Here is a 23,172-nt window from a genome sequence, read left to right on the forward strand (position 1 = left end):
GGCCAGTCGCGTGCAAGTGAGGGATGAGCCAATCAGGACACGCCTACATATCAACCACAGGGAGATGGGGTGAATGTTGGAAAAAGGTCAAAGGAAAGGTATAAAAAAATTGTGTGGCTAGGAGGGGAGTGATAAGCGTAGAGTACCAACCGCCGTCATCCTGTTCTAGTATAGTTTTAGTTGTTCTACGGCTCAGAAAAAGAAAATAGACAAACCCAAACGAAGAAACGATTAGAATGGTATCTACCGAACAATGGAGTTTGTTTACCATAGCGTGTCCAATGCCTGAGTGCTTTGTGGGAGACGGGGAGAAAGGAAAGCAAAAAGTGTGAACAGAACAACTTCCAGAAAAGAAAAGGTAGAAGGCCAGTGGAGGTTAGAGAGGAGTGGAGAAGGCAACAGGTTAGTAGTATGACACATTCCATGAATGGAGGTTAGTTAGTATTACTAGCAGGTTAGTAAGTACAGTTAGTAGTTAGTAGTTGGTACACACACACAGGCAAACAGCAGAAGACTACAGTTAGCAGCACCATAGTACCCCCAGCCTTGGCGCTAAAGACACACGCAAGTGCACACACACACACACACACACACACACACACACACACACACACACACACACACACACACACACACACACACACACACACACACACACACACACACACACACACACACACACATGCATGCATACTGTACATACATACAGTGAGTTTAGCGAAGATATGCCCTCTTTCACTCTTTCTCTCTCTCTCTCTCTCTCTCGATCTCTCACACACACACACCCTCTTTCTCTCAGCCTGTCTTTCCCTCTCACCCTCTTTATCCCTTTCTCTTCCTCCCTTTCTCTATAACCCCCTCTCCCTTCCCCTCTCCCGCTTCCTTCCCACATCCCCCTCCCCTGCTGTTGCCAGGTTACCTGTCTCAGGTTGCGCGTGACCTTGACATCGTGCCATGCGTTATCGTTAAACTTCCCGTTAACCGGCTCCACCAGGGCCTCGAAAGCCCCGGACCCCAGGTTGATGACCAGTGACACGGCTCCGTTCTTTAAGGCCAGGTTGACGTAGTCAGCCGACTTTCCTGTATGGAGCATCAGGCCGTTCCTCTGCAGGGTCTTAAAGCTCAGGGTGATCTCATCGCTGGAGGACTGGATGGGGCTGGGAGACAGGTCATAGCAGAAATACTCTGATCCCTTAAATGTTGCTAAGAAGTCCTCACGGGCTGGAGGGAGGGAGGGAGGGAGGGAGGGAGGGAGGGAGGGAGGGATTGGGAGAGAAGTGGAGAGAAAGAGAAACAGAAAACATTCCATGTTTGTTTTTAATGTGTAATAATATTTATAATATAATATCAAGAGCCCCATTTTGAATGTGTGAACAGCAATGTTAGTGACAAACGGAAACGTAATAACCGGAGGCATTTCTACATCTAACTTTTTGGTTGCTCATCCAGTAGTCTGGAATGAGTTGACTGCATCGTTCATGAGTGAGTTGACATTGAACCATATGGATCTGTCGTGATACTTCACTTTCTGATGAATTCAGCAGTCATTATGCATTCAACAGTCATTTGGCCTCCCGAGTGGCGCAGCGGTCTAAGGCACTGCATCACAGTGCTAGAGGCATCACTGCAGACCCTGGTTCGATCCCAGGCTGTATACCGGCCGTGTTCGGGAGTCCCATAGGGCGGCGCACAATTGGCCCAGCGTCTTCCGGGTTAGGGGAGGGTTTGGCCGGGGTCATTGAAAATAAGAATTTGTTCTTAACAGACTTTCCTAGTTAAATAAAGGTTAACTAAAAATATATATAAATAAAAAATGAAATCTGTCATCTTGTTAACAGAGGAATGCTGTGAAGTGATGTGTTCTTAAGCACCTATCAGCAACTAGCCATGCCAGCCCAGTAGCGCAGACAGCCAGAACAGCCAACCACAGCTCAGACAGCTTCAAGCCAATATAGCTACTTACCATGTCCACCTTTACTGACCCTCAAGGACACTAGACTATCTCATTGCATACACACTCATGCAGGCAGACACACATCCCACACAACCACACACAGACACACCGGGAAGAGATGAGTGAGGCAACATTATCTATCTTCCTTTCACACCAATTCCCCTCTCCGAGTCATCCTTCCCCGCTTCCTCCATCACTCTCTCTGTTATCTCTCACACCTCCCTCCTCTCCTGTCCTCCTTCCAGCAGTATCTAAGGCAACCCCCTGAGCCTCTGGCACTGGCAGCATCCTCTACACGTCACCACTGACTACAATAGAATGTAACGATCTACAATGTAATACAATACAATAAAATGTAGCGATAAGAATATAATTGAACATTCTTATATCGAATATAATTGAACATTCTTATATCGAATATAATTGAACATTCTTATATAGATTATAATTTAGCATAATGAAATCAATTGTATGCCAGTCTGTGTGCCAGGATGTAAGTGGGAACAGAAATGTCTTTGCCAGCATGTCATCATGGGTGTGACCGTGTTCTGGGTATAATTACCTCCCTCCCAGAGTGTGTGTGTGTGTGTGTGTGTGTATAAATATTGGTGTATTTGAGTCAGGAAAGCTATTACCAACTCAGAGCCTGCAGCGAGTCTTTACCGTGGAGGGAGAGCGAGAGTGAGCAGGAAACACACGTACGCACACACACATGACAGGGCTGAGTGTGAGAGGAGACAACTTCTCACAATGAAGAAAACACAGACCCTTCCACCACCATTCTAGATCTAATTTACAGTCATGCCATTCGATTTCAGGCAACCATTCTGCCATTTTGGCTCTTATTTACAGTCATGTCATTAGATCAGACAGCAGGACATAAAACATCTCTACATCGATCTGTGGGCCAGTTCACTATTCTATCACACACGTACACACACATACACAAACACACACACCCACTGCAGTTGATGTAGTGGCTCTTCTCTCCTTCTCAGCCTCTCACATAGTCATTTGCCATTTCCATGGTAACCCTGTGCAATAGGGCTACAGCTGTGTGTGTGTGTGTGTGTGTGCGTGCGTGCGTGCGTGCCTGCGTGCGTGCGTGCGTGCGTGCGTGCGTGCGTGCGTGCGTGCGTGCGTGCGTGCGTGCGTGCGTGCGTGCGTGCGTGCGTGCGTGGGTTTGTGAGAGAGGGTGATTGAGTGAACAGTACATTATCAGGGACAGCTGTACTGAATCAAAATGGCGGATAGAGAAACAGCAGGCTGACAACACTACCTGAGAGAGCGAGAGAGAGAGACATATGCTGGTGTATCTAAATCCACAGTAGTAGTCCTGTAGCCGTGGAGATAACACCCTGCACCTCATTTCAGCTAACCATGCACTTATTATATTCAGCTCCTTCCAGCCTGCACACACACATACAAGTCCACACGTCGTACATACACCATGTGTACATACTAGCACACGCATTTGTTGAGACACTCGCCCACACATACAAATGGATGTCCAGCTCTAGAATGTATGTTAACCACAGGAGGCTAGTGAGGGGAGGACGGCTCATAATAATGACTGAATGGAATGGTATCAAACACAAGGAAACCATGTGTTCGATACCATTCCATTTATTCCATTCCAGCCATTACAATGAGCCTGTCCTCCCCAATTAATAATGTGCCACCAGCCGCCTGTGATGCTAATGTATGCTAATACATGCAGACTCCAGATATTAACCTTCAGTCTGGTACATACAGCCCAGTTACACCTTAAACCCTTTACACTTATATCCTATCCCCTTAACACGTACACCATAGGGCCTAGTTGCCTGACGAATCACCCTGAATTTATTTCCACTGCTCTATCGATAGCTACATACATTCAGTCTGAAACAGTCATCCTAGAAGTCGTTTGTTTGACTTCAAAATGAGGGGCATTGTGTAAAACAAATTCATCAGCGATTGGATGGTCTCTAATATACAGTATATAACTAATCAGAGTATCAAAGTTGATGGCATCATCATGAAGGCAGGTCCAACCCATCGGTTTCTGGGACCAATCAGAATGGTAAAACTGTGTTCATATTCTAGAAATCGTTAGAGAGGGCGGCAAATCCAGACTCATCGTGGGGACGAAACATCAGTTAGCCGGAGCGATGTGGATGGGTAGCCAGGCAAATCGCCTCTTAAAAAAAAATATATACACTACCAGTCAAAAGTTTTAGAACACCTACTCATTCAAGGAGTTTTCTTTATTTTTACTATTTTCTACATTGTAGAATAATAGTGAAGACATCAAAACTATGAAATAACACATATGGAATCATGTAGTAACCAAAAAAGTGTTAATCAAAATATATTTGAGATTCTTCAAATAGCCACCCTTTGCCTTAATGACAGCTTTGCACACTCTTAGCATTCTCTCAACCATCTTCAACTGCAATGCTTTTCCAACAGTCTTGAAGGAGTTCCCACATATGCTGAGCACTTGTTGGCTGCTTTTCCTTCACTCTGTGGCCTGACTCTTCCCAAACCATCTCAATTTGGTTGAGGTCGGGTGATTGTGGAGGCCAGGTCATCTGATGCAGCACTCCATGACTCTCCTTCTTGGTAAAATAGCCCTTACACAGCCTGGAGGTGTGTTGGGTCATTGTCCTGTTGAAAAACAAATGACCGGTGTGCAATGAAATTTGTTGTTTTACAGAGTCAGCCATAGTAGTACGGCGTCCCTGGAGCAAATTAGGGTTAAATGCCTTGCTCAAGGGCACATCAAAAGATTTTTCACCTTGTCGGCTCGGTTATTCAAACCAGCGACCTTTCAGTTACTGGCCCAACACTCTAACCGCTAGGCTACCTGCCACCCTGAAACTAAAACCCTTCAAATATATAGTGCACACTAGTTTCTAGCACTATTTAACACCTACAGACTGGTCTCTGTTACCTATAGCCTTTCTCTTTACCCCTAGTCTCAAACCCCCCCTACCTCTCTCTCTCTCTCTCTCTCTCTGTTGCCATGACAATCTCTCCAGTTAGAGCCCAGTATTTTGTCTTAAGCTAGATAAGATCAGTTTTATCCCAAGACTCACACACACACACACACACACACACACACACACACACACACACACACACACACACACACACACACACACACACACACACACACACACACACACACACACACACACACACACACAAACCCCTTAACGCAGGTCATTAAGAAATGATGATAAAGTCAGAAACAGCTTCGGAATGGGCATCAATAACAGAATGGGTTTATAATTAATGGTCTGGCTACTTCAGCTGGCCTAGTTACAACTGACAAGTGCAATGAAGGATGGTGCACCCGCATAGGCAACAATGTTGTTGTTTTCAAAAATGCAATCCCCTGTTTGAATAAGGTCTATTGGTTAGGCACTTGGCCCAAATTGAACCTTGCTAATATTCTAGATTACAATAAAGTTGTGAGTTAGTTGGGGGCTAGCTATGTCAGCCATGAAACAGAACTTTACCTTTGGTGGCTGATTATGCCCAGTAACTAGCTATTTAGCTAGCACAAAGGAAGTAAGGGAAACCACATGGAAGATGAAGCTGCCAGTAGGTAGTAACTATAGCCAGATGACAGATGAATGGTATAACACAGTATTTCTAAATTCCATGCACAGATTCATTGACTGGGAAAAGATAAGAAAACCTGTTGTGTTATCAACCTGAAAGCTCTACTAAACTTAACCTGACAGTAAAACATCAGTCACACGTTTATTGTTTTATTGTTTCCACCTGCCTCGGTTGAATTCGCTGTCGATGTTTAATTGAAAACAATGACATCCAGTTTCGTCTTGCCGCCATGAATTGCCTATGTGGATGCAGCATAAGTGCAGTGCATGTTTGTGTTTGTGTCTGTGTGTGTTTGGGAGGACAGCCAAATAGGACAGCCAAGCCTGTTATTCTATGGTGTATAGACTGGTGTAGACTATCTCTGCCCAGATAAATACTGTACCTTGTCTATCCCCTCTCTCTCTCTCTCTCTCTCTCTCTCCCCCCCCCCCGTATCAGAAGTCTGTTCTGTCTTTCTCAGGTACATCAGGGCTCTGCCCATTTATTTTCTATCTCTGACCTTCCCTCTCCCTCTCATCTCCCAATTGCATTATTTTTTCTTTCTACTCCTCTGAAACACTTCCCTATACATCCCCCCCTCTTTCCTTTTCCCCTTTCTCCATTGCCCTCTCTCTGTCGGTCTGGTGTGTGTATGGTCTAGGTAGTTGTGAGGGTTAGTAGTGTGTGTGTGTGAGTGAGTGAGTGTGTGTGTGTAAAATGAGTTCCTTTGATTGCCAACGCTTTATGAGTCAAAAGTGATGAGTCACAATCCACCTCCCTCTTAACACATACCGACTCACGCGCCTGCAGTGCATAACCCCCACCCCCCACCCCTCCCCCCCACACACACACATACACACACACATATGCATGTATGCATGCACACACATACCGTGAGGAGAATGCGCAGGCAGCCTTACTCATATTTACACACAACACACACAGAAAGAAGGCACTCGATAAAGGTTATTTGTGTGTGTGTCTGTGAGCATGTGTGTGTGTGTGTCTCAAAGGTCATGTTTAGAGAACGCTTGTTGTGTGATGATATGGTTTGGTTTGTCCTCTCTGTAGCACACACACACACACACACACACCTATACTAGCTAACCACAGCCACACTGTAAAGGGGTTGCCATGAAATAGAGTAACTTACAGGCAGCTAGTGGTAAGTTACTCTATAACATATTGCAGTACACCTACTGTAATCTAAACACAGTATCAAAGCAAGTACTGTGCAAGGAAACAGTACAATACCATAAAATTGGCTGTACATACTGTAAAAAGTCAATGTTCCTGTAATCGTAATGAATGAATGAAGGAATGAAATTCATTGAGGGGAGATGGGGTTTGTATTTCTGTCTCATACAGCTGAAATAAACCTTCTCTGTCTGTTGTAACGGATATTTCACAGCCCTTACACATTGCATTTCGTGTGATGATGTCAGCTAATCGTTGGAGTTGCTGCCGTATCGTAGCTACTAGCCACTACTACTTTGACTGCATGTCTGCCTCCTGCTTAGCCAATGTTCGCAATGTTTATTCAAAAATAACATCAAATCGCTAATTAGACTGTGTGTTTGTGTCTTGCTTGTGTTTGATATGCTGTCTAGATAGCTGAATGTAATTACACACTTGAGTTGTGCATCATGACACGAGAGTAGTCTTCTAAACAACATCCAAAACACTTCATTTCCTTGGGACCGATGAGACAGACACCAGTCACATGCCCGAATGCATGCACGCACACACTGATGTCAGAGTGAGTTTGACTGGAGCAGGACTGACTGACTGGCACTTTGGAGATACAGACCCTAGACATCTAAGGACTTAACATTTCTCTCTCTCTCTCTCTCTCTCTCTCTCTCTCTCTCTCTCTCTCCCTTCCTCTCTCACTTCTTCTCTCGCTCTTTATCTAGCCCTCCCCTCTCTCACACCCACAGACAACCCCCCCCTTCCCCGCTTCTTCAGAGAAACACATTTCAGATAGTCAGCTTCTGAAAGCTTCTTTACTCTGAGCCGACGACCACTTCAGCCCCCTCTGACTGCTTTTACATTTCTGCGTGCACGCACGCACGCACGCACGCACGCACGCACGCACGCACGCACGCACGCACGCACGCACGCACACACACACACACACACACACACACACACACACACACACACACACACACACACACACACACACACACACACACACACACACACGCCACCTGCATGTACAGCAGCTACATGGACAAAGAAACATTCCAATTCTACACACATACAGCATCTTACATTATTACAGTGTGTAGCCATTCAGTATAGCTCACCGCCATACATTCGAGCTCATAGCCATACATAGCCATAAGCAAGAAGGAATCGTATACCTCTGATCTTTCCTACAGTCAGATATTGAAGAGAGAAAGGGAAAGAGGGAAGAGGGAAGGAGGGAGAGAGTAAGTTGTTTGTGTGAAACTAAGAAAGCAAAGGGGAACCATTTTGAAAAGATAGAAAAGCAGCACTGGCGTCAAACAAGACCAAAATACTCCCAACGGAGCAGAATACGAGTTTTTAAGAACACTATTACACCGTATTGTATTATATATATCTCTATGCGTACCACACTGCACGTAGCAGTGGTAAGTAGCACTCCCACCACCAACTACAGTATGCTGTATGAAGGTTTAGAATGTAAGAGACAAACTACTCAATTCTGTCACCGATGCATTCCAAACTGTGGTTGATTTACCTCTGAGTCTGAAGTGGTGTGTTGCAGTACAGTACAGTACCACTAAAGTGAGCAGTGGTAATAGTAGTATAAGTAATAAAAGTAGTAGTGGTGTGTTTGTGTAGTTGTCATGTGCCTTTACAGATAGGGAGGAGCTACAGTGGTGTGTTTGACAGCACTGCTTTTATACACTTTTGTTTATTTTAGTACACTGTTAAAAATGACATGAACAGAGAACTGGCCAATAAGAGGGGAGTTCCCATGTGCAGGAGGCAGGCAATGGGAGGGGAAGGGATTGCTGCAGGGAGGGGTTAGGATGAGGCACCAAAAACCTGCAACAGACATACAAGGCACAACAACACACACACACTAGTGATGCGCGGGTAAGCTGTTTGTTCATTCACACCCTCCCGCAATTGCTAATAACCCATCCGCAACCGCCCGACTATATGTGACAGAGTGAAAATCTGAGGTCCGAACCCGACCCTAAGCCGCAAAAAAATAGAAAATGCGCTGTACAGAGATGGCGGAGCAATTCTCTGACAGGCCTTTTAGATAAGCTATGTTCCTGCTTTTAATTTAAGACATTTTATTTGCTATTTGTTAGTCAACTTGTTTGTAATTAAATACATGCAGCTTTTCTTCTGTCATTACTTGTTGCCCTAGAATACAAAATAAACCTTCGCTCACCAGAATAATGTCATAAATCGATAGAATGAAGCCTTGAATCTAGTTGACATCGGTAACATTTTTTCTTTCATCTCTGCTTCTCTCATGCAGCAAAGACATTTAGAGACCGGGGAGAAAATTCAATAACAAAGAAAATTGAACGATTTTCCCTTTGACCGGTTTTAAGGAAATTAAAAGCTGTGAAAACTACCCAACATGTTCCTAATAAGAATTCAGTTCGGTTTGGATGCATATTTTATGGTTGAAATACTACCAGCTTTTATGATGCTGATAACAATAGCACTTTTACAGACGGTCCCTAACCGTGCAGTCATTCTCTCAAGATGCTGAAAGAAATCATATTTCTCCACTCCTGTTCCCGAGTCAAAATGTACATTTGGTGTATCATTTTACTGCAAGAAATGCATAATTCTGCAGGAGTTAATATTACATTAGGCTATGTGAGAGGTTATAGAACTACAGTCAGTGTCCAGATTTCAGTTACTATTCCATTTAACCCACTGCAATCATCCTCTTTCACCACTTCACCAAATCTTCCCCAGACATCATGCTACTGTTCTGACCCTCCTTCTATTTATTTTCAACTCTACATTTCGCAGCTTTTCTCTTATTGAATTCAACTCAGACATTGTCCTATTTGCCTCAGTGGATCGACGTTAACTTTTTCTGCCCAAGTTCCAGAAACCATTTGGCAATTGCTGTGTATTTGGCGAGCGTACTGTTAGGCCCTAAAGCTTAGGCTTAGGTTACGCACTAAAGGCAAATCAAAATAATGAAATAAAAACCTCAATGTAGCCTATAGATATGAACTGGACAAGATTTATACATTTATGACATTTCAATGTATTATTTTCTCTTTATTCAACCCGCCCTTCATCCATACAATATTTCAAGACCCTAAACCCGCAGATATAACCAGGGGGACTGTGGGTTATGAGTCAACCCACGCATCACTAACACACACACATGCGCACACGCACACACAACAAACCATCCACGGAACCCGACCTTGATCTAGGATCAGTTCATATCCTAACACTAAACCCATATCCTCACCTTAACCACACATCTGGGATCAGTTAAGCCTCTCCATATCCTAATATACCCAAAATAACCCAATATAGACAAAAAATCAAACCTGACCTTGGATCAGCGTCTAGGGTCCGGCAATGATGAGGTTTGGGGTGAGGGGTGTGGTGGGGGTGGGGAGGTGATGGGGAGCAGCAGGAACGGGAAGTGATGTCATAGTGATGTAATAGGTCGTACCTTGGTCGCCGATCATCAGGTGAGCCAGACCTTAAAGGAAGACAAGAGCACAGTCAGCACAGCAGAGGAGCATGACGTGATTTTGTCCACACACACACATACATACACACACACATGTGCCCACACACACCCGCTCAAACATACACACGTAGACACACACTCACACACAATCATGATAGCGACCGTTGCTAACATTTGCTCACAGTGATGCTAGTGTGCAGTGAACATAAGATTAAAATGTAGTCTTTCTATTAAATACTGTATATAGTTAGAATAGCACAGTGATTCTCAGTTTGTAGATACTTAAATTGTAGACATAAATTACAATTTGGAAATTGTAGACAAATAAATTGCAGACACTACCAGAGTTATCCTTACCTAGTGACGCATTCCTGTAAAATGTGGGTACGTTCATTCAAATCGTTCAACTGTAACTGTTACAAGCTGAGAGTTCACTGCAAATGAAAGTCTTTTTGAACGCACTCTTGATCTGTGTGGAGCACCAACAGCTGGTAGAGGGGGTTCTACAACAAACCCTACCACCCACACGTCTAAGACACACACCATGTTTAAACTTGTTGTCTGCTCATGTTGGTGTATATGTGTGTGTAGCTTCTACATATATCAAATAACTGCGGAATCATACACACACGCACGCACGCACGCACGCACGCACGCACGCACGCACGCACGCACGCACGCACGCACGCACGCACACACACACACACACACACACACACACACACACACACACACACACACACTATGTACACTGGTCTTGCTCTGTTATCCGTTTAAAAAACAAAAATATTGTATCTATCATTCGCGAAGGGGGTGCTGAGTTAGTCAGCCTCGTTATTTCAACTGCCTTCCGATGACCTTTCTTTTTATCCCCTGAATTGTTTGTTTATTCTTTGGTGCCATGCTGCTTTTTTGCACTTTGACATTAGTAATATCATGTTTATATTTGCTATTTTATCACATTTATACTTTGTAATTGTCCTAGGGTATCTTGTAATTGTCCTAGGTATATTGTAATTGTCCTGGGGTATCTTGTAATTGTCCTAGGGTATCAAATCAAATGTATTATTATTATTACTCTGTCAGTCTCTAACCTCTTATCAAACCTTATTATTACACTGCCCGTTTCTATCTTTGAGTGGAGAGCCACTTGAAACCTCCGGTATATGTCCATGAATGGATCTACTTATTTGTCCATGAAGGGAGTCTACTTACCGTCTGACTGCAACCCACATACAGCACACACACAACCTACACACACACCACTCCCACACACACAAACCCACACACCTTTCGGTGCCCAAATCAGACATGGAAGAAGGAATGGGATAGGTGTAAAGAAGAAGAGAGGGGGATGAGAGAAAGCGAGTGAGAGAGACCCACCTGGGTTGTAGTGTTCTGGGAGCGTCCAGACGAAGGAGAGAGAGAGACAGACATTCATTAACACGCCATGCACAGCCGTCTGTTACCACGGGTACACAGATGCACACCCACACCATTACCTTGGTTACACACATGCAGATCCACCCAGACATCACCATGATACCATGTGGCACTGATAGCCTTACATTCTTCCCCACAACACACACACACACACACACACACACACACACACACACGTCAGGGTTGCGGCCAATTTATTCAATTCGGGAAGTTAATCGAAATTCAGTTAATTGAAAAATCTTCCACAATAGTCGATTTTCAATACATTACTTGAATTTCAATACACTGAATCGACTGAATTGCCCCAAACCAAGCGCACGCACGCACACAGGCACGCGCACACACACAGTGGCTAGGGTGGATGAAAGCGGACGCTCCTACCTGTGTGTTTGGAATCTGGAACATTTATTCACCCAGAACTTACCTTACAGCCTCCTGTACCAGAGCATAGAATACACGCACATGTTCTCTCTCACACACACACACACACACACACACACACACACACACACACACACACACACACACACACACACACACACACACACACACACACACACACACACACACACACACACACACACACACACACACACACACACACACATACTCACACTCACGCTCACACTCAGACACACACACACATTGACCATTGCAGTAAATGAATAGATCAATGGATAACGGGTAACTGATGATAGAAAACAGCAGTGCAGGGGGGAAACATGCTGGGGTCAGTACTGGAGTGTGTGTGTGTCTTCGGAACCAAATGTCCCTTTCCTCTGTCCCTTATTAACGGTCCAATGCAGCCCTTTTTATCTCAAAATTGAATCATTTCAGGGTAACATTTAAGTACCTTACTGTGATTGTTTTCAATTAATATGGTCAAAAAGAAAAGAAATAGCTTCTTAGTAAAGCGTATTTTCTCAAGCAATAATTTTGCTCGGACTGTCTGGGAGTGGGGGGAAGGGAAAACTGAAAACTAGCTGTTATTGGCAGAGGGGTTTAGAACTATTAACTGGTGATGTCACCAGGCAGGTCAAAACTCCATCCCACCACAACGAGATGAAATTTCAGGTGGTCTTTTCAAAGATCATCATTTTCACACTTTCACAATATTATTCCAACCTCATACTGTGGAAATATAGATATCACAGGAAAAAAAAACGTTTTTGACTGCACTGTGCCTTTAATTAGTGAAAGGGAAAGCTAATAGTTGGACTAATTAAAGGCCTGGTACAGTCCCTACCCGTCGATCTGAAATAATTGGATAGGTTTAAGCAATGTGACATCAATTTCACCTTCAGTCCCGGTGTTCGAAAATGTGCTCCGCGCTGCAGTATTGTCAAAACAATTGTCGCGCCAACATATGTCACTTGCCTTCTTTCCAACACCCAACACACTAATCAACACACTACACTCGCCACATATTTCACGTTCTTATGACAACATACTACGTTTCCAACCGAGATTTACCAACCAATTAATCCAAATGAATCAACAATTTTTTGATCGATTGACCACCCTATTAGAGAAGGATTCAACTGTAAAGAGGGATACATCGAGGGTGTGATAGGTAAATAGGTAGAGGGATGGAGGCATAGGGCAGCATATGTAACTGAGTCTCTCTTTCAGAGCCCTGCTGTCTCCATGGTAACTTGTTCAGCAGAAAGGGGACAGGGTTGCTATGGAGACAAAGGAGGGGCCTAGATCTCAGACTAAAGACGCACGCGCGCGCACACACACACACACACACACAAACACAAACACACAGGGAGCTGATGAACACAAACAGGCTTGTTTCTGAACGCAACTCACCACCACAAGGATCTACTGACCACCACTAGGATCTACTGACCACCACTAGGATCTACTAACCACCACTAGGATCTACTGACCACCACTAGGATCTACTGACCACCACTAGGATCTACTGACCACCACTAGGATCTACTAACCACCACTAGGATCTACTGACCACCACTAGGATCTACTAACCACCACTAGAATCTACTGACCACCACTAGGATCTACTAACCACCACTAGGATCTACTAACCACCACAAGGATCAACCCACCACCACTAGGATCTACTGACCACCACTAGGATCTACTGACCACCACTAGGATCAACCCATCACCACTAGGATCTACTGACCACCACTAGGATCTACTAACCACCACTAGGATCTACTGACCACCACAAGGATCAACCCACCACCACTAGGATCTACTGACCACCACTAGGATCTACTGACCACCACTAGGATCAACCCATCACCACTAGGATCAACCCACCACCACTAGGATCTACTGACCACCACTAGGATCTTCTGACCATCAGGATCTACTGACCACCACTAGGATCTACTAACCACCACTAGGATCTACTGACCACCACTAGGATCTACTAACCACCACTAGGATCTACTGACCACGACTAGGATCTACTAACCACCACTAGGATCTACTGACCACCACTAGGATCTACTAACCACCACTAGGATGTACTGACCACCACTAGGATCTACTAACCACCACTCGGATCTACTGACCACCACTAGGATCTACTAACCACCACTAGGATCTACTAACCACCACTAGGATCTACTAACCACCACTGGGATCAACCCACCACCACTAGGATCTACTGACCACCACTAGGATCTTCTGACCATCAGGATCTACTGACCACCACTAGGATCTACTAACCACCACTAGGATCTACTGACCACCACTAGGATCTACTAACCACCACTAGGATCTACTGACCACCACTAGGATCTACTGACCACCACTAGGATCTACTAACCAGCACTAGGATCTACTAACCACCACTAGGATCTACTGACCACCACTAGGATCTACTGACCACCACTAGGATCTACTAACCACCACTAGGATCTACTGACCACCACTAGGATCTACTAACCACCACTAGGATCTACTGACCACCACTAGGATCTAATAACCACCACTAGGATCTACTGACCACCACTAGGATCTACTGACCACCACTAGGATCTACTAACCACCACTAGGATCTACTGACCACCACTAGGATCTACTGACCACCACTAGGATCTACTGACCACCACTAGGATCTACTAACCACCACTAGGATCTACTGACCACCACTAGGATCTACTGACCACCACTAGGATCTACTAACCACCACTAGGATCTACTGACCACCACTAGGATCTACTGACCACCACTAGGATCTACTGACCACCACTAGGATCTACTAACCACCACTGTATAGGAAAGGGAGAATGGCTGGTGCTGTGATTCACTATGTAACAGTCATATTAAAGATATTCGTTTCAATGTTCTACACTATATACTACAAATAACAGAGGACACCAGTAGTTTAAACCTGTGTGTGGGGGAGGTCTGTGTGTATGTGTGCGCAGGGCTGGCTCATGGCATAAGCGACATAAGCGGTCGCTTAGGGCCTCCGTCGGGGTCTCAACTTAATATTGAGAGTTAGAATAGTAGAATACACAAGGTTGGAAATTTGGTTGTGCATCAGCAATTTTTAGCCATGTCAGCTAACAATTTTTAGATTGGTAAGTTAGTCTAGCCAGTTATCTGAACTTGTAGGAATCATGTCTGAATACCGATCAGGCACGTCAGGCACTTGCCCAGGGACCCTGACCTCCAGGGGGCCCCCATTGATTTTGTTAGTCACTCTCACTCAGATATCATTTACATGGCATAAGTCATGGCAAAATGTGTAGAATTGCAGAAAATTCTCTTTCAAACTGCAAAAATGTCTCTCTGCCCCATGGCAAAATAACCAGAATTGCATGAAATGTGTTATAGAATTGCTAAATGTTCTCTCCGTCCCATGATAAAATGTGTAGAACTGCAGAAAACTTGCTTTAAAACTGCAACATTTTTCGCATCAAGAGGGGGAACACAATTATTTTGTTTTCCACTTGGTAGGGCACCACCCAACCAAATATCGCTTAGGGCCCCCAAAAGGCTAGAGCCGGCCCTGTGTGTGTGTTTTTAAATGTGTGTGCGAGATGAAATCACAATGTTTCAAGGTAGGGTTTGGGTAAGGCCTTACCTTCGCTGCAGTCGTTGCCTTTGTAGCCGGTGTCGGTACAGTCGCAAACGTTCTTCCGCTCGACGACAGAACACACCCCTCCATTCTGACACACGTGGTCCGGCCCACACCCGTCTCCCCCCACGGTAACGCCATCCGATCCTTCCATTACAACTGCCGATCCATTGATGGTCACCGCAGTGAGCCAGCCAGAAAAGGGGGCGTGGTCTCTGACGCCAGGGGAAGTGAGGCGGAGAGGGGAGGCGTGGAGCTCTGGGGAAACCCCGCCCATAAAGGTGTGGCTAAACACTGTCATGTCTCTCCGTTTGCTCTTCACCTCCGCCCATCCCTCCATCCTTCCATCCACCTCAAGACTTGTGTTCCTCCAGTCCCGTTTCACACGAACTACATGCCAGTTTCCGTCGCTCACGGCGACCCCGGAACTCACCTCAGCCGGCTCGGCGCAGAAGATGGAGAATCGTAGGCGGAGTTTCCCACGTAGCAACAATAGTTCCAGGAAGTCGCAGAATCCTTCGTCGTCAAGGTAAAGCAGCAGTCCGTCCTCACTGTGAGTTCTAACGTTGAACGACAGGATGCTCTCGCAGCACGCGTTCCACACCGGGAACCGCCCCCACTGTCCCGACACCCCCCCAAACTCTAGCACCTCCCCTCTGGATCCCCCAAGGCTACAGAGGCACAGCCAGACACACAGCAGGGGGGCCGCGGCCCACACACACACCGCCATCACACACACGCGCAAACACATACACACAACGCACACACACGCAGACACAAAGGCTAGAGCTGGGCAGCACGAACTACTCTACAGCTCATGGCGCAAACATCCTTGAGAGCACCCTTAAGTCTTCTTAGGGCCCTTTGTAGCACCCTACAGTCTTCCTAGGGCCCTTCCTAGCACCCTGCAGTCTTCTTCTTAGCCCCGTTAGTAGCACCCTACACCCTCCATAGGTGTTCCTCTGTCTGCCAGTCAAGTGAGGGAACTGGCTCCTTATAGAGGTCCAAGTGTTCCCAATGTTAGTCTTCTATCTTCTCGTCTCTGTCTCTCCTCGTTCCTCCTCCGCTGTCTTCCTTCAATGGTGTGTGTGTGTGTGTTAGAGAAATGAGGGGTGTAGTGTGAGAACCATATCGGTGTCTTCGTTAGTGCCTGTTCCCCTCAGAGAGAGAGGGAGAATATGGTCATACACTGTCACACACCGTAAACAGAGAGAGACTATCAGAGCATCTCCCCCTCTTTCTTGTCGCTATCAGCGGGGCTTGTGGGTTGAGCACTGTGAGTGTGTCCCTCACTGTCGCGCCATCACTCTTTTCTTTCCGGTGACCTACAGAGGGAAGAGACAGCACTATCACCCTGGGTCAGATACATACATGGAAACACACACACACACTCTCTCTCTCTCTCTATCTCTCTCTCTCTCTCTCTCTCTCTCTCTCTCACACACACAGAGTCTTTCCAGACAGTTCTCCTATCACCACCACCATGTGATATACCAGTGAGTCTTTTCAGAAAGATACAGAATATTCAGATGCATTTCATGTGTTGTATAGAACTTATTGTCAGTCAGGTAGAAGGGTATAATTTTAGCTCGACTCATTACCTTAATGTCTACAACGTTCTTTACGTTTTACCTCACTGACGGCAAAAGACATTCCAACATGCCCACCTCGTGCCTCCGCAAGGGACTCGGAAGCGCCACAAAGAACGGTTTCTCGTGCGATGCGGAGGATGACTCAAATGCACCTTGTTTATCGAATTATCCCCCTTTTCGCACCATGGGAAAAAGGCGCCTCACACCTCTCCGGCGTCTGTCTCTCTAGTGATGTGGTTGAGATTAGGGTTCCAAATCACAGTATTGAAAGACGCGGTGAGATGAGAGCAGGTTTAAATATCGATTATCGATCAAAGGCCATTCCTAACTCCTCTCCCCCTCCTAAGAGTCTCCGTGTGTGTGTGTGTGTGCGTGCGTAGGCTATTCCTCTCCTCCTGTGAGCTCGAACTCACCCGCTACTCCGAGTTTCCATCTACCTCACCTGTGCGTAAGAATCCATACACCAAAAACACTGCTGCAAGAAAACGCCCATATTAGGCCACTCTAATAAAATAGGTATATATAGCCTACAGCAAAGACCTAATACAATACACACACACACCGAGATAAAAACGTCTCAGCCTACCTTACACACATCTTCTGGTCGGTGTTGTGGCTACTCATCGATTTTCTCCTTGTCATCTGATAACAATCACCGCGTTGTGAGGGGAGATGCTGAGTGCAGCCAAATCTTTCCCGGTAAATACCTGTTAGATAGGCCTACCGAAACAATCACAGCCTCTTCTCGATCAAACAGACGAGTGGAACCAAACGCATCTCTCTCTCTCTCTCTCTACCGAGGAGGCGAAGGTGCAGTCTGCTGCTCCGTGCATCACGTGGATGATGAAGGGGGTAGAAGAGGAGGAGAGGATGGGCGGGGCCGCTCTGCTGCGGCACCTTGGACAGCGCGCGCTCACTGTCTGAATACCGGAGAGGACTCACGGAATACGGCGGCAACATCCGAGTCATTACCCAATTTGCTATGATAATGACTGTCGGTGTGATAAAGTATTTGCAGAGAATCTAAGGTGATTAATCGTCAGTCATGAAGTAATCACTGATTGATCAAGAGAGACTTCTGAACAGAGAGAACATTCATGGCTCGAGACAGAAAACTGCGGGAGAAAAACAACAGTGGTGTTTGCACGTCACGCTCAAGCGGCGTTCTCCCTTCTGCTCCTGCCGTCAATTATCTCGCTCTCTCTTATTTTTCTCCCCATCACACACACACACACACACACACACACACACACACACACACACACACACACACACACACACACACACACACACACACACACACACACACACACACACACACACACACACACACACACACACACACACACACACACACACCTCCAACTATATCTCCAACTTGTTTATTACAGTGAGGTGTGCATTTCGGATTAATCTGTGTAGGCCTATCTGTTCCAGAGAGGGAGTCCCAGCTGAATCTTGTCCATCAGAACGGTCTCTCTGGGTACCATACCCCAGCTGCTGCCCACTCTTTTGAGCTGCATGCACAGCTGCACACACACGATGACTGATTGTGCTTGGAAGTATCTAATTATGTGTTCCTATTGATGCAGTATGCACGCCATCACCCTACGGCCATTTTGATACGAGAACTCCCGGTAAGCTTGTGGGACAGGAAGTGGAAAAGCGCTTTTGACAGGTAATTAAATGTCTATGTGGCCACAGCCTTTTATAAGCTCCTACATTTCAGCATCAACACTGGCTTTGCACTGGCTTAACATTCTCTACCTCTCCTTCCCCTCTCTCCCTGGCCCTGCCGCTCCCTCCTTCCCTTCCTCCACCCCTCTTCCTCTCCCTCCATCCCCTCCCTCCCTCCTTCTCTCTGACAGGCTGACAGTGAGCAGTGACCCCTGACTCTTTGCCCACTCAGCAGAGAGAAGGTCAGGGCACACTGTTTGTGTATGTGTTATTGTGTGTGTGTCTGTGTGTATGTGCGTGTGTGTGTTTATGTGAATTGCCGGCAGAGAGAAAATACAGCCAAAAATAAAACCTCAGCTGTCAGCATACAGAGTGAGTGCCAGTATGTGTGTGTGTGTGTGTGTGTGTGTGTCTGTGTGTAAATGCCATATGCAGGTGTTTAGCGGTGCACAGGTCTATATGGGTCAGACAGATACACCCACTCTCAATGAGACTCAATGGGTGGTCACAAAGAGATGGAGAGAGAGCGAGAGAGAAAGAGAGTGAGAGACAGAGAGGGAGGTGTGTGTTGTGTGTGTGTTTGTGCAAGGGTGGACTGGCCATCTGGCATTTTGGGCAAATGCCAGATGAGCTGGCCCATTTTTAGCTCAGTGGGCCTAACTTAGATATTTATCTGGCTAATAATGGGGGCCTCAAGGAAAATAATGGGCCGATTTCTGATCCCAGTCCGCCCCTGTGTGTGTGTGTCTGACAGGCAAACAGCCCTCTGTAAATGAGATTAGATTTGAGGTTTGCTTCTAATCGTGTTGTAATGAGTTTTTGTGTTGCTCATATATTCACTCATTCCACTTGCCAATAGTGCAAACAGCTATGTGTGCACCTGTGTGTGTTGAGTGTGTGTGTGTGGTAGTGGAGGTCACCCTTCTTCTGCCAAACTCTCATTTATAATGATACTATCGGCGACATTATCGAATGACTGCAAGTTCTAGACGCAAATAACATTAACGTGTACACCTACATGCGCAACCACACACACACACACACACACACACACACACACACACACACACACACACACACACACACACACACACACACACACACACACACACACACACACAGACAGTATGTTAGGTATAGATCTATAGTTCATTACAACCTTCTACAGATATTAGTATTGATCACCTGACCAACAGATAGAGACTGACAGCAGAGCAGAGAGACCTGTGTATGTGCGTGTGTGTCGGTGTATCCTAACGGAAAGACTATAGATCTATAGTTCATTATAACCTTCCTCAGGCCACTTAGGCGCCTGCAGGTAAATTTGATTTGATTTATTAGGATCCCCATTAGCCGACACCAACAACGACAGCTAGTCTTCCTGGGGTCCGACACATAACGAAAAATACATTACAGACAAAACATCATATTTTTTTATTTACATACATTTAAAAACATTAACATGTAGTGTGTGTGTGTGTGTGTGTGTGTGTGCATCTATCAGTTGCGCATACAGTACATGTCAGTACATACACACAACAAGTGTTGGGCCTCGTCCCTTGTATTTATTAGAGGTTTATCCTCGCTCTTTTGTTTGGGTTACATCCCTGTGTTTTTGTTTACGTGTTTGTTTTGGGCTTCGTCCCCATGCCTTTTCATGGCATGTTGTATTTTTGGGTGTGGTGTCAAAAAAGCAGAGCATCTCTTTTTTATTGACAGACCTCTCCCCATCTTTACAATCATTGAATCTATATGTTTTGACCATGACAGTTTACAATCTAAGGTAACGCCAAGTCATTAATTCTCCTCAACAGCCACACCATTCATTACCAGATTCAGCTGAGGTCTAGAACTTAGGGAATGATTTGTACCAAAAACAATGCTCTTAGTTTTAGAAATGTTCAGGCCCAGTTTATTACTGGCCACCCATTCCAAAACTGACTGCAACTCTTTGTTAAGGGTTTCAGTGGCTTCATTAGCTGTGGTTGCTGACACGTATAGGGTTGAATCATCAGCATACATCGACACACATGCTTTGTTTAATGCCAGTGGCAGCTCATTGGTAGAAATAGAAACGAGTAGATGGGCTAGAGAGCTACCCTGCAGCACACAGCACTTTACATGCTTGACGTTAGAGAAGCTTCCATTAAAGAAAACGCTTTGAGTTCTATAAGATAGATAGCTCTGAATCCACGATATGGCAAAGGTTGAAAAGCCATAACACATACGTTCTCAACAACAGGTTATGGTCAATCATATCAAAGGCTGCAATGAAATCTAACAGTACAGCTCCCACTATCTTCTTATTATCAATTTATTTCAACCAATCATCAGTCATTTGTGTCAGTGTAGTACATGTCGAGTGCCCTTCTCTATAAGCATGCTGAAAGTATGTTGTTAATTTGTTATCAGAGAAATAGCATTGTATTTGGTCAAACACAATTTTTTCCAACATTCTACTAAGAGCTGGCAGCAAGCTGATAGTTCTGCTGTTGGAACCAGTAAATGCCGCTTTACCACTCTTGGGTAGTGGAATGAATTTGGCTTCCCTCCAGGCCTGAGGACAAAGACTTTCCTCTAGGCTCAGATTAAAGATATTACAGATAGGAGTGGCTATTGAGTCAGCTACCATCCTCAGTAGCTTTCCATCTAAGTTGTCAATGCCAGGAGGTTTGTCATTATTGATCGATAATAAAAAAAATTACACCTCTGCTACACTAACTTTACAAAATTCAAACTTCCAATGCTTTTCTTTCATTATTAGTTTTTTCTATGCATGAATACGATGGCTCACTGTTAGTTGTTGGCATTCCCTGCCTAAGTGTACCTAATTTGCCTATGAAGTAATAATTAAAATAATTGGCAACATCAAATGGTTTTGTGATGAATAGACCATCTGATTCGATGAAAGATGGAGTTGAATGTCTTTCTGCCCATAATTTAATTTAAATACGTTTTTTTGCCATCATTCTTTATACACTTGTGGACACCTGCTCATCGAACATCGCATTCCAAAATCATGAGCATTAATATGGAGTTGGTCCCCCGTTTGCTGCTATAACAGCCTCCACTCTTCCGGGAAGGCTTTCCACTAGATGTTGGAACATTGCTGCAGGGACTTGCTTCCATTCAGCCACAAGAGAATTAGTGAGGTCGGGCACTGATGTTGGGAGATTAGGCCTGGCTCGCAGTCAACGTTCCAATTTATCCAAAAGGTTTTCGATGGGGTTGAGGTCAGGGCTCTGTGCAGGCCATTCAAGTTCTTTCACACCAATCGACACACCATTTCTGTATGGACCTCACTTTGTGCACAGGGGCCTTGTCATGCTGAAACAGGAAAGGGCCTTCCCCAAACTGTTGCCACAAAGTTGGAAGCACAGAATCGTCTAGAGTGTCATTGTATGCTGTAGCGTTAATATTTCCCTACACTGGTACTAAGGGGCCTAGCCCGAACCATGAAAAACAGTCCCAGACCATTATTCCTCCTCCACCAAACTTTACAGTTGGCACTATGCACTGGGGCAGGTAGCGTTCTCCTGGCATCGGCCAAACCCAGATTTGTCCGTCGGACTGCCAGATGGTAAAGCGTGGTTCATCCCTCCAAAGAACACATTTTCACTGCTCCAGAGCACTACACCACTCTGGCCAACGCTTGGCATTGCGCATGGTGATCTTAGGCTTGTGTGGCTGCTCAGCCATGGTAACTCATTTCATGAAGCTCCCGAGAAACAGTTATTGTGTTGACGTTGCTTCCAGAGGCAGTTTAGAACTCGGTAGTGAGTGTTGCACCTGAGGACAGACTTTTTTTTAACGCACTACGCGCTTCAGCACTGGTCGTTACCATTCTGTGAGCTTGTGTGGTCTACCACTTCACGGCTGAGCCATTGTTGCTCCTAGATGTTTCCACTTCACAATAACAGCACTTACAGTTGACCAGGGCAGAAATTTGACACACTGACTTGTTGGAAAGGTGGCATCCTATGACGGTGCCATGTTGAAAGTCACTGACCTCTTCAGTAAGGCTATTCTACTGCCAATGTTTGTCTATGGAGATTGCATGGCGGTGTGCTCGATTTTATACACGTCAGCAACAGGTGTGGTTGTAATAGCTGAATCCACTAATTATATACTTTTGTATATATAGTGTATATTGATA

At 45.3% G+C, this 23,172-nt stretch overlaps 1 protein-coding gene across 1 annotated transcript in view; it reads right to left on the bottom strand.

The window, feature by feature from the left end:
• Window positions 1-16,477, bottom strand: part of nrxn1a (neurexin 1a) — a 56,643-nt gene extending 40,166 nt beyond the window's left edge. Inside the window, exons 1-4 of the mRNA XM_038975184.1 lie at window positions 15,754-16,477; window positions 10,215-10,244; window positions 920-1,221; window positions 248-292 (exon numbers count right to left, since the gene is read on the bottom strand). Of these exons, the coding sequence (XP_038831112.1) occupies window positions 248-292; window positions 920-1,221; window positions 10,215-10,244; window positions 15,754-16,477 (1,101 nt within the window). The remainder of the gene's footprint in view (window positions 1-247; window positions 293-919; window positions 1,222-10,214; window positions 10,245-15,753) is intronic.
• Between the last annotated feature and the right edge of the window lie 6,695 nt (window positions 16,478-23,172).

Source organism: Salvelinus namaycush, chromosome 35 (assembly GCF_016432855.1).
Source record: "Salvelinus namaycush isolate Seneca chromosome 35, SaNama_1.0, whole genome shotgun sequence".
Classification (NCBI taxonomy): Eukaryota; Metazoa; Chordata; class Actinopteri; order Salmoniformes; family Salmonidae; genus Salvelinus; species Salvelinus namaycush.